Raw genomic sequence first — 13,443 nt, 5'->3', positions numbered from 1 at the left:
TGTGAGTACCTGCCTGAAAAGCCATGGCTTCTAACTGGCAGACAAAAGGCCAGCTAACACACTCCCCTGTAACTGTGCACCACCTTCCCCACTGTTAATCAGTACAGTCATTTGATGGATGTCTTATTCTGTTGGAAATGTATTCTTGGTGTTAGTATGCCATTAGTTCCTAGTTGAACTACCTTTTGTAGTTCTCCTTACACAAGGTTCATTACTGCTCACTAACTTTAGAAGTCTCATAGAGGAGCAGCACCGGTGACCTCTGCTCTTTCACATTAAAGATCCAGTAGTAGTGTCGTTTAAGGCAGGAAGACTAAAATAGTTGCTCAGTGGAATAGAGGTTGGAAAAAAAGCATCTCTCTGTAAAATGGCATAGTAAAAGCAGCCTCCTGTCCAGTGTAGCTTTTTGTTAGGAGGCAGGGTCAAATTTTCTATTTGTCTTATAGCTAGAAAGGATTATGAGCATAGATGATACAGTAGGGTTCTGTGCTGTTTAAGTGTATTATGACACAGCCTTGCTCCTAGGAATGTGCTGGAGATGGAAGGCTCCCTCCATGGCTAGACCAGTAAGTATACATACTAACATTCATACTTCAATCTAGGTAACTAAATCAGGAGCCAAACAGTAGTTCGGGAGCAGAAACAATACAAATGGCATCTTTTAAGGTATGCTCTTCCCTGCCCCCAAGAGCTATGCTGAAAAGAACAAGTGTTTTGAAATTTTCTGCAGCTCAACTGAAAACCTGTCTTAAAAGATTGGATAAGTAGAGGAAGATGAGTATACAAAGCAAAGTGAACATGGTAGTGTTAATACTAATATCTAATGCTTTTTGTCCATAGGTCTCAAAAGTGCTTTACTAAAAGTGGTATAAGTACTATCCCCATTTTACAGATGGGAAAGGGGAGGTGCAGAGAGGATAAAAGTGAGAGTTGATTACAACTTGGGTTTCTGACTCCATGCTCTTAACTACAGCCTCCCTCTGTCTCGTGGATACACAGATTTTTTGGGGGGGCTAAAGTGCTCACTCAGGCTTGCATTCAGGATAGAAGTAACTTTATCACCTCTTCTCTCGGAAATCCTCTTGGTGCATTCCACTAACTTCAGGGAACCAAGTAGTATCTATTCATACAAGTTTGCATTGCACCTTTTGGTGTTTGGGATGTCACAAAATAACACATGTTGAGAACTTCAGTACCCAGGCAGTAACAAGTGTAGCATTTGAAATTCATAGCCTATTTCTGTGCTGAATGGATGCTCCCTACTGTATTATCCTATACTTCTTACCATATTTCCCTGAAACGATGTGGGAAGACTTCAGCAATGCACCTCTTCTCCAGTCCCTTTAACTGCTACCATATCTAAGGTGTTTTCTCAATATGAAGGTCAACAGTCTAAAGACATTCTGTTAGAGCTCTTAAAATAACTGCAATATGGTGGATGGTCCAAAGGGTGGTAGAAAATGCTGACAGCTCACCTATAGCAACACTCTGACCACTGACACACAGGAGATTTGCTTGAAATTGCCAGTAGAGACAAGGCCTGTGTGAGTGGTAAATAAACCATTGTACTTGAGGGCTACAGGGGGAAAATGTGTGGTGCTTACAAAGGAAAGGTTGCTGTAGCTGGACATGTGGCTCAATGTATATGTATGTACACCAGTTAAATGCCCATTGTGAAGTCATTTAACATAATTCCAGGCAGGAGGCAAGGAACAACCAAGGTGAGTACCAAGGGTGAGATCCCTAACCACCTTGCCATCTGAAAAAAGTGCTACTAGAAGACTAAAGCTGCCTCCTTTTAAAAATAAACCTTTCCAAATCTCATTATTATGTACATATCACCACTTACGGAAAACTGTATCTTGAAAAGGAAGCCTAATGTCCCCCTGGCAAGGTTATCAGACATAAGCTCGTGTGGCTTGAGCTAATGCACTACAAGTCGTAGCACAGAGACTGTGGCTTGGGCTTTCAAGCTGTGGGCTGAAAGTACCCACAGCAGATCGTATTCAGGACTGTAGTAACTTTAATATGGCATCCTTGTGGCACATTCTGCTACTGTCAGGGAAACAAGTACTCTCCATTACTGGGGGTTTGAGAGTCTGAGCTGCAACATCCGTGCTATTTTTAGTGCACTAGGTTGATATCTGTTAGCATGAGTCTGTAACAAGGGGTGAAGATCTGGGGGTGGGGTGGTGGTAGAGTAGAAACATACCCTCAATGATTTCAGTAGGGTGCTGATTCAGTCCTAAAAAAAGCCCTCTTGAAAAGACAACTACTAAGGAATGGTTTTCCAGATAGCTGCTACATTTCTCCCTCTTGTCACAGACTCACTGCTCAGGGCAGTGACTGTTGCTTCAGACTGATTTGAATATATGGGGCAAGTAAATGGTGAAGAGCAGACATGAACACTTCATCTTTACAGATTGCTTAAAATTTAGGGGTTTTGTACTTGCTCTTTGGCAATACAGATTTCAGACCTTGCTGTAAAACTAATGGTTGGTTTAATGCCATGACATTCAGTAGGCTTAGGGTGACTAAGAGGGGAGAGGGCAGAAAGAAAGGGAAGTCTTGCCTTCTGTCACATGATAGCTACTAAGTTATTAAATGGCATTTCATAATAGAAATGACACTAGCCTCAATGTATAATTACACTGCAGAAGCTAAGAACATTTCAGCTAGTGCTACCACCTTGAAAGAAGAGAAATAATGAGAACCTATATTAATACATACATAGACTATATGAATGGTTTCTATTGACTTTTAGGGTGGTGATGGTCAGAATTCACTTTGTGAAGAGTGGGCAGGGTAGACCCAGTGCAGCCTAAGCTTGGATGCTGGTGCTGTTAAACTAAGAAGATTCCCTTCCTGATGTCTGTAGAGATATATCTTTGTTGGTAACATCTACTGTGGAATGGAAAAACCACTCAAAAGCCATCTGTTCTTCTACCCTCCCTGCCCCACCCAAGTATCTTAATATGACTGACTCCAATCTCTCCCCTGATAAGCAGCTGTATGGCCAAACAAGCACTTTAAGGAACTATACTTGAGTGACTAAAGCAATTTTCTAATTACAGTATCAAACTACTCAGATATGAACATAACTTTACTTTCAAAAACAAACAGGCTAGAGCTAATAATCTGTCTCTATATTACATACATTGGCTCAACGGTTGAAATGGGCACATGCTGGGCTAACACTAACCAAGGTGCAGGCTTTCACTACAGCAGCAGTTTCTCAAACTTTCAGAATCTGAATAATATGGATTGTGTTGTAGGCCCTCCCCAACATAGCATAGGTCACTTCCCCTCTTAGTCATGAGCTTATCACGTACCTGTGGTAGCTGTAAGAAGTGTTAACAATACATTAGCTGGACATGAGTGCCAACATCCTACAGAACCATTGCACAGTCTGAGGACTTAGAGGAAAATATATAGTTATCAGAAGACACTGAGCACAAATAGCCTGAGAGGAATGCATAGTAGAGTCTTCATACTTCCAGCTAGCAATTAAAGTTAGTCTGGATTTCATTCTACCTTACTACAGAAGTCAGTAGAATGATTCAGATTTTAGTGTTTAGAATCTGACTATCACTAGAATTTACAGGTGGGAGAAAGATGTATTCTAGATGATCAATAGGAGGGAGCGTACTCCTTTGTGAACAAAAGTGTTTTAGCATCACTTTACAAGAGAGGGCCTTAGTCCTTTACAGAAAGCCCTTAAAAGCTTGCTAATAGTATGTCAGCCTTGGGCTTTAACTTTTTCATGTCTTTTCAACACTGGTACAGTTTTATACTAATTGTTTATATTATAGTAGGACCTAGGAGCTATTGCACCAGAGACTGTGCCAACACTTTAAAAAATGGTCCCAGCATCCTAAAAAGTTTACAATTTAAGTATATAACAAGAGGCAACACGTAGAGACAGCCAGGAGGAGCACAAGGAAACATTGTGACAGTCAGTCTGATAGCCAGTGAATTCAGGGCAGCAGCTGCCTCTGTTGTCAAGATTGTTGTAGGGGTTATGGCCAAGAAGAGATTTAAGAACGAACTGAAAGGTCAAAGACGTGGCTTTGCAGAGGATTACAAAGCCTCTCCTCTAAATTTGTAAGGAGCCCCGTAGCAGAAAGCAAGGAAGGTGCTTATTTGAAAATTTAACGTTTAGATGGTGGAGACTGGCATCAACATCACGATATCAGGTAAGAGAACAGAGAGCAGGGGAAGTGAACGCATGTAGTTTATGCAATAAAAGGGGAAGCTAGGAGGAGGAATCTCCTTTAGGTCAACACTGTAGTTTCAATGCTAGCCTCAAGCAGGATCTGACTTAAGGTGGTTGGGAAATACCTACCCCAAAAAAAGTAGTTTAAATACCGCTGCACAGCATTACCTGGGAGGTCCAATGTAGCAGCACCCTACCGTACTAAGTGCTGTATAAAAAAATAAGACAATCCCTACCCTATAGCATTTACTATCTAGATTATTGCCCTCTCATATGAATGGGAAGGATTAGTCAGTCAGTGCTTGTACTGTGTTTTGAAAGTGCACACATTAATAGGATGTAGATAAGCACAGACTAAGATGCTAAAAAGTAAAGTGCTGTAAGTGTCAAGTATTACAAAACAGCTAGTGTAGGTTAAACCTGAACAAGCAAAGCCTAGGAGTCTACACATAGATACTTTGAGCCAAGTTAGAAAGGGTCAGCTTCATTTAAGTTAGATTCAAATACATATTTGGGAAAATATTCACTAAAAATGCTAAAATATTGAAAGTTCTATTTTAATTGTCAAATCTGAGGTGTAATGGACAGCCAATTGACAGCCATGTAACTGAAGGTTAGGAGTGTTAAGAACTATTCAGTCCAGTTATTCATTCTGTTTATTGAACTGAAGAAAGGGAATACAAACATTTCTGTTAAGTGCTGTGCACCGACATGGAAAAAGTGTTTTTTTTAAAAAACCCTAATAAAAACAAATCAGAAGTTATGTAGTTCCAATTGAACAATTTTCTTTTTAAAGATGTTTAAAATACTACACATTTATAAAATAAAAAAGTTAACAAAGGGTGTTCTGTAAATAATTAGTAAAACAAGTGAAAAATAAATATGAGACCCAACATTCTTATATTTTAATGTAATATAGCAAAGAAATTTAAACTACTAAATATAATCCAAGAGGACAGTAACAAAAAATCCAGAAAGTTTAAGAACGCAATCCTTTGAAACATTTAATATCAGTCCATAGCAAATAGTCATTACATACCAAAAGCTCTAAGTGTTAACTAGTTCCACCACAACTCCATATAAATCTTGACAATTTAGAAATCTTGAGATCAACAGTAAAGTTCTTTTCTTGATCTCTACAGCTTGGTTTGTAAGTACATACATGCTTTGATGATCCATTTTGTCCCATACATTTTCAAGGAGCCAATAACTTTTTTCCATCTGTGCCTAAAAATGTTAAGATTCAAATCTAGCACATTTCCCTAACAAGGAAAAATGTTTAAGTGAAAGATGGGGCACACTGAATTTCAAATTTATAAAAATATACCGATATTAACTGATGCCTGTAGTCAGAGGACATTTCACATACACACAACATGACAAAGTATGCAGTAAAACATGACCAGTACCTAGAACACTTGGTTCCATGTCTATGTAATACACACACACACTCACACTCTCTCTCATATATACCAAATAGGAAAACGTTCACACTTAGCTGTTTTACTGAACCCAGGTAATCTGGTTTAGCAGACAGGAAATGGGTTTATAGTTTGTGTTTCAGCAACAAGAGGCAGCTACTGCAGCAATTCAACACTGCACAATTCAATGAAGTCCACCCTGTTTTAAAAAGAAAAAAGTGTACAAGAGTTAATGAAGTTTTGCTAATTGTCTTTAAAATTAGCAGTTCTTCCTAAATCAAGTATGGTAGCTGAAAATGGACACGAACCAATGTGTATTTTTTTAAAGCCATATATAGGATTGGTGCTCCTCGTTCTAGGAGTTTCAAATAAATTAAATTGAGACAACTTATTGTTTTAGGGATATGGATTTGAAAAAGTCTACTGAAAGTCTGTCTGTCTTCTCTCCTTCTGGTTGTCCCTCATATCAGCCAACAAATTTGGCTGTAAACTAGACCTGTATGTTGATTTCCCCCACCTTTATGTATATAATATACTCAACATAGACTGATTTTGTGTCAGTTCTACTTTCCAGGAAGCAATATCCTAATAAAGAAACCTTCAAACTTTTGTTTGAATTGGGAGCATTATTTATTGGTGCAGCGAGATGCCACTAGACACAAATACTGCCAATAGTGAATTGATTGCATTAGACGTTAATTGCTTGAAACCAGGATGACAAGTTATTGGCAAGAGTTGAATAGTTTTCCAGCTTGCATCTTTGCACTAGTTTTAAAATTATTAGGGTTACTTCTTTTACATTTGAAGAACCTGTACTAAAAGAGTGAGGGAATTGGACATAAAAGTTTTTCAGAACAGAGATTTGTAACAGCAGCTTATTTCCCCCTTTGCGTTCCATCATCTCTCTCAAAAAACTACTTACCTGAACAGCACAGGCACATTCAGATAAATGGTTAAGCATAATTCAGGAAAGATTTACATTGCTGATAATGAGTAGCTATTGTGAATATTTTAATCAACAGCTACAAAAAAAAAAATGCAAAAAACCAAGCTTACAGTATGTTCCCCCAGAAGTATAGCATCAGTTACTAGACATAACTGATTGTTGGGGAGAAATAGGACTCTTATTTGCTCCAACCCTTAGATCCCAGCCTAGGAACATTTTTAAGCACATGGAAATGAACACATTGCAGATGAGTCTACTGCATTTGCTTTTTCCATAGCCAAAGTCTTATTTTTGGTCTATGGGCAAAAAGTATTGGTACTTTTCAAACCACACATTATGACTATGTGGTAGCATGTTAAGAATAGTTTAGGCTGCTCTTTTTAGTCTAGAGTCTAGAACAGTAGCCAGTCATCATTCACAGCCTATAGGCCTACAGGTAATCTTGCTGTCAGACCATAAAGTACCATAAAGCCACAGTCTCACCTTTCTATCAGTATCTGCATATCACGTGTAAGACGCAGGCACAATGTATATAGCAAACTTGGTAAGACAGACTTCTAGAAATGAACCACACCATCTAGCTGGTACAGAAGCCTTCCCATCTATATTGCATAGTTGAGTTACATAACTAAATTTAAATGGCAATCTCAAAATGTGCTTCTCACTAACCCCATTCCAAAGTGTTCACCATGTATACATTAGGAGTAGACTCTAAAGTCCAGAAGCTTGCCCGGGGGGGGGGGGGGGGGGGTGGAGGAGGAAGAGAAGAAATAAGTATTTTGGCAAGAGAATTAAAGTTTAATATTCTTTGTCACAATTCTCAATGAAAAAGAAGGTACTGACTCAAGTGTGCTGTACTGTAGCTTACACTAGATAGGGAGTCCCTGCTAATAGTTTTAGCTATAGGCGCTATGCTGAAAATCCTGTGAAGTGACTAAGCACAAATCAATCTTCTGGATTTATATTAGGGGCTTGATCCCACATTCCTTACACACACACAAAATTCCCAGTGAAGTCAGTGTTAGTTTTTGGGTGAACAAAGAAAGACAGAATGGGCTCCACGTCATCTAAAAGTATAAAGGGTTAAAAAAAACACCCTTCAGTGACTGCATTACATGCTCTTGGTGGAGAAGAGATTTTTATTTAGGTTTAAAGGAGACAGTAATGCTCTAAAAATGCTTAAAATGCCAAATTAATAGAATATATGTGAAGCCTGGAAAGTATAAATAGCAGCACAGTTGCTGTTATCAATTGTACGCTACTTTGAAGATGTAAAGCACTGTAAAAAATTCAGATATTTGACTTGTATTTAAACCAAAATGGTTAGCTTGCCAAGACTGAGCTCAGTGTTCTTTGCTTCTCCTGAAACCTGTACGAGTATCACTGACACCACAGAACCAAGACGATCATCTTAATGCTGTGACATGCCATCAACGGTGGCAGGAGAAACAGAATGTTGATCTCCAGAATTAGCAGGTCAAGAGAAGAGAACTAATTTTCCATTTTTTGGTTTAAAGTTTGTTTGTAATCCAAGTCTACACAGATATTGAATTCCAATATTAAACACTATTTTATATTTGTTTAAAAAGCATTTCAGCTGAATTTTAAAGTCATTTTAGGAAGCTGAAGACAAATGAACGAGATTGAAGGTACTGAAATTCAGTTCTTATTTCAGATGGGAAAATATCAAAATATAGGATGAGGTCAAATTAAGGATTGGTCTCAGCAAAAAGTGTGTATAATTTAAGTGTTTAAGATTACAAGCGAGAGTCAAAGAACCTAATGGCCATAGTCTGTTAGAATCTCTCTTGTATTATATGCCTTGGGAGCATCCATTTGGGTCCTGGCCCCACCCTTTAAAAAAAAAAAAAAAAAAGGGTCTTATGACTGTGTTATTTCCTCCATTCCCATTACCCAACCACAAGTCTGTTTTTTCTTCCCATGGACAGTTATCCCTTCAACCAACCAAGGAGGACACTAGAGTACTTACTTAGTCCCAGTAGGAGACTCAGCCACCCTTTTGTTCACATCTTTCATGATGGCCTGCCTTCTTCCCTGCTCCCTCTTTACTTCATGGCAGCCCTGATACTACCTTCACCATCCAGTTGAGAAGAGGGAATTTAACACCATTCCATAATCAATTGCCGAGTAGTGCAGAAGCACACTAGAGATACCAGGCCACCTGTTTATTTTGAGAAGCATACAGTACTCAAACTGTCTTTTTAATAAGAAATTAAGGAACCATTCCTAAAAATGTCAGGCTATTCACAGCACCAGCACAGAACAAGGTCCAGCAGACACATTTAAACCTGTAAACTTCAAAATACCTCAAAAAACAAAAATCTATGCATCTTTGTTAGTCAAATACTAAGGAAAATGCTGCAGTTGTATTTAAGTTAGGGGAAAAATTATACAAATTGTCAATATGGATTGTAATTTGGATGATAAAGGTACTTTTAAAATTACAAAGCAAAACAACATTATCCTTGTTTCAGGTCCTTCCTAAGCTTTTATCAGAATTGTTGCACAAGTTAAGACAAAACTTGTTGCATGTATTTATGTAATCTAAAAACTGACCTTTGTCCTGTTTATTAAACTACTAGTCTCATGGTGCATTTTGATAGCTCTCACTTCTAAATAATTCTGTTTCTTCATTAAGATGGGAAATGAGGTTTCTTTTAAAAGAATACTTTACGTAGCCTGTGTAAAACTCCTTCCAGCCACTGCTTTTGACCATGTCTTGCATGATACTCTAAAAGAGCATCAGTTATACTGCATTTCATGACACTGTTTTTTAAGCTGGTTTAAATTCCAAATGTATACAAATGAAGTCACTTTAATCCTATAAATAATTTATTTTTTTTTAAAAAAATTGTGCTGTTAACCCCTTTACAGGGCAACGAGCTATGTGAAAAGTACAAAACTTTTTGTCAAGTGTGATATTGAGAGTGCTTTTGACATAGTTCACTGGTTTATCGTCTGGATTGATATATACTGCGCAACGGGCAAGGCTAGAGTCCATGAACCAAGCTGCAAAGATCTCAAGCTAAATAAGGCGGAGAGAGATTTAGAGAAACAAGAGAAGGAAATACTTTCCTATCCAATGTATACTCTTCAGACTAAAGCACTCTTTCTATCAAGCCTTCTAAACTGTTAAATAAAGTTTTCCAAACAAGCATTTAAACTTCATTACACAGAAGAGCAACAAGAACGGTAGCCCGCCAGACAAAAAGGCAGGAGGGAAAAAATATATATACTGAGTTCAATGGTTAGCCTGAATGTAGCACAGTTCTTCACAACCGATGGGGGGGGGGGGGGGGGAATTCGACACGGCGTCCAACATCGTTCTGACGACGTGCTTCATCTCAACTGGTTACTATGAAGCAAGGTGGTAAATGTTTGGCCCCGATCGGGCTTCAGAAATGGTTCTTTTTTCATGACGAGCATGTCTGTCCAGCTATCAATCATGTTGTTTGCACCAAATCCCAAGCCATTTAAAATACGACTAATTTTAAGTTAAAGAGAAGTCGTCTGCTCCAAATTCGCCATCAACTATCCATGCTACTGCATTCCTCTGAGCAAAGACAAGATGAAAGGTAAAAAAGATTAAACTTGGATAAGAAATTTTTTCAAGGTGTAACAACCTCCACTACAAGATATATAATTATAACTTACTTATATACATGTAACATACACACAAATTTAACACGCTTCAGAGTAATCATGTGCTATGGATTTTATCCTCCTCACTGAAGGGGAGCTACTCTTTTGCATTCTATTAATGTATGTAACCAATAATCTTTTCGCTTTAACAAAAAGTAGCACGCTCCGACTTCCAAATATCCTCTCCTCTCTTTCAGGAGATTAATACACAGTATTTGGAGAGGTTTTTTTTGTTACTCAACACACACTACTTAAAACAAAAACAAACAAAAATTAGTGACACTAAAAATAAGCAATGGAGTGGACACTGATTTAGAACGGACATGATTTTTTTCCTACTGGAATCTCTTACTTACTCTGACAATTTTTAGATATAGATCTATACTGGGAAAGGGTCACTACGGAGACAGCCCTGTTGGGCTTCAAAAGTTCCCAGAGAACATTAAGTGAAAACAATTACAAAAACTGTTTGCTTATTTTCAGATTCCTGAAGTATCAGGACACTAATCCAACTATTCCACCTAGGTTATACAAGAGCACTATATAAAATAAATCCACATTGTTTTTACTTAAAGTTTACCCCCCTGCCCCACTTTTCCTGTTACTCATGTTATACAGGCATTTGCTTTCCTGTGGGAGGCAGATCTTAAATTTTAGATTAGCATACAGGTGGTAGAAATGTGAAGGGAAAGGAATGAGGAGAACGTGAGCTGGAAAGCATTTTGGGTTTGTTGGGACTGGTAATAGAATACAAAGTACAGGGCTGATTTAGTTTAAGTCATTACCACCAGACAGCTGTTCAGTGGCAAGTATTCATACAAGAGCTACCATCAGCAGCCACCTTGTTAGCAATCTCAGTAGAAGGGCTAGGGACTGAATAGACATGGAAACTGAAATACCCTCATTGTAATACAGGGAATTTCCTCAATAGAACTGAGACAACAGTGGGTGGGAAAACTTGCAATTCTACTGCCCGTGCTGTACCAGTTCTCTGGGGAAGTGACTAGTCACCAGGGCTATCTAGTATCTTTCAGGGGCATTAAATTCACTTAAGGCTAAATAACCTCATTCTGTTTCCAGAGTGAGGTTAGTATTTGTTATTTAATATTTGCATAACAGTTTGTTATTCTACATGCAGTGAACACAGGCAATGTTAAGCCATCTTGAGGTATCTAGGGACATTATAATCCACTCTAGCTCCATGTTGGGGGTTTAAATGGTTCCTGGATGCCTCTGATAGCATCACTTTCCAGCTGTATATGTTTGGGGGAATATGTAGACAGATTATTTTGTGGTCTGATGATTGAGGCCTTTTTCAGGAAACTCAATTTTGTTTGAGGGTTGTTTACTATATTATTTATATTCTTACTGTATGTTTTAATTATTGTCAAGAAATCCAAAGCAACTGGATGGATTATTTCAATTACAGAAGCTTTCTATTACAGTTTCTTTTTAAATATACATGGAAGTTGCTTTACCTTCAATATCCTGGTTGTCTATGAAAGGTGCTGGTCCCCATATTCTAACAGTGCCATCATCGGAGGCGCTGGCCATCATGGATGGAATCTGCGGGTTCCAGCTCACACAGTTAACTGTACGCGTGTGCCCTGTCAGCTCCGCAATTGGCAGTTCACTACGTTTGTGCCAAATATACACTTTGTGATCTAAAAGAAACATCGATTTGAAGCAGAAGCATGAGAAATATTGAATTAAAATGTTCTAAGCACATAAATCTCCTAATTTTTTCATATTAAAATTGCACTCTTCCAGAGACCTAAAACATAGTATTGCAAAAAAAATTAAGTGTTGCAAATTCTAAAATTGAACCCTGCTAATGTGCAACACCACAACAAGATTTTGGTTTCACTAAAGTCTAAATCAAAGTCTAAAGAGAGGATCTAATCAAGAGTGTGGGCACAACGCAGACATGTCTTATTAAGACTTACAACGCTAGTGAGCTCATTATCTGAGGGAAAGCATTTAAGATGGCACTGAATCTTATAATGGTCAGCCAACGCATGGCCAGAAACACAAAATCAACCTCCTTCTAAGTTAAGGCTATGCTGTTGCAAGTGGATTCAAGCAAAATACTGGTGATCAATGAACAATGTCTTGATAGATATAAAAAATTATATAAAAATTTATAGAGATTTTATATAATTTTTTATATTATATACACACAGATTTATATGTATCTATATATGTTTTATATATAGATATATATAAACACAATATTTAGAGGACAATCCATGTGTATTACATGGACCTTGTGTTAAGATGCAATATTTATGAGTAATAAATAAGGCTGCATTTAGCATAGTTAAAGTACAAGTCTTGGTACTGAGGCCTCCAAAAATTCTAACCAACTTGGTAAATGACCTAATGGGGTCATACACCTTTAAAATTTTGCTGTGCCTCGGTTTCCCTATGTGTAAAGTAGAAACAATTACTGACCAACCTCACAAGGTAAGGATTAATTAAATGTTTGTATGGCATTTTGAAGTTGTAGAGACCTACATACTACATAGATTTCAAATAGGATTCTAAAGAACCTACTTTTGTGAACAGTAGCAACTCCTATTTTAAAAAAATAGTAACTGGTCAAATAATCCATTGCAAATCTCTCAAATAAAAAAAAACCCCACACTGCTTTATAATGAACTGCATTTTATTTAAGACCAACTAGTTAAAATGAGATATTTTCTCCTAATGTAGATTAACAGCTTCTGACAAACCTGTAGATTGACTTGTTACTAAAGGCTGCATCAGGTTCTCTCAAATGGAGCTACGTAAACTGAGCTACAACAAACTATCTACTCACATGTACGTACACTACTAGACTACCTTTTCAGAATTAAAGCTTTAAGGAACAGACTAAGACAACACTTTACACAATCCAATGTGATTCTGAAGGTTAAAAACAAAAACAAAAACACACCTTACCCTGGGCCCTTACAAAACAGGCTCAACTCTCTGACCTACCTGGTAGAATAGGATCTGGGAATCATTTGGTAAAGAAATTGCTTTCTGCTTAATCAGCTCATTATGGTATTTGCATGAAATACACACCTTGTGTTTACATTTTTCTATCCCCTGATTTCAGAGGATAGAGATAAGTATCCATTCTGTTATCAAATAAAACAAAACCAGTGCTCTGTCTATTCTGGGCCATAAGCCCAGCATCTGCTGTGTGGAGA

At 37.8% G+C, this 13,443-nt stretch overlaps 1 protein-coding gene across 10 annotated transcripts in view; it reads right to left on the bottom strand.

Annotated features, from left to right (window-relative positions):
• Window positions 1–5,194: 5,194 nt before the first annotated feature.
• The window catches only part of WDR26 (WD repeat domain 26), a 45,645-nt gene continuing 37,396 nt past the window's right edge, over window positions 5,195–13,443 (bottom strand). For 6 of the 10 annotated variants that reach the window (XM_073338750.1, XM_073338745.1, XM_073338746.1 and 3 more), the window contains 2 exons: window positions 11,725–11,910; window positions 5,195–10,157 (listed from right to left, as the gene is read on the bottom strand). In XM_073338750.1, the coding sequence (XP_073194851.1) occupies window positions 10,132–10,157; window positions 11,725–11,910 (212 nt within the window). In that variant the 3' untranslated portion in view covers window positions 5,195–10,131. Of the gene's footprint in view, window positions 10,158–11,724; window positions 11,911–13,443 lie in introns of those variants that run through there. The other 4 variants (XR_012158213.1, XR_012158214.1, XM_073338751.1 and 1 more) reach the window with 4 other exon arrangements.

The sequence above is a fragment of the Lepidochelys kempii genome, chromosome 3, assembly GCF_965140265.1.
Source record: "Lepidochelys kempii isolate rLepKem1 chromosome 3, rLepKem1.hap2, whole genome shotgun sequence".
NCBI lineage: Eukaryota > Metazoa > Chordata > Testudines > Cheloniidae > Lepidochelys > Lepidochelys kempii.
The sequence above is the reverse complement of the archived record's forward strand: the minus strand, read 5'-3'. Positions and strand labels throughout refer to the sequence as shown.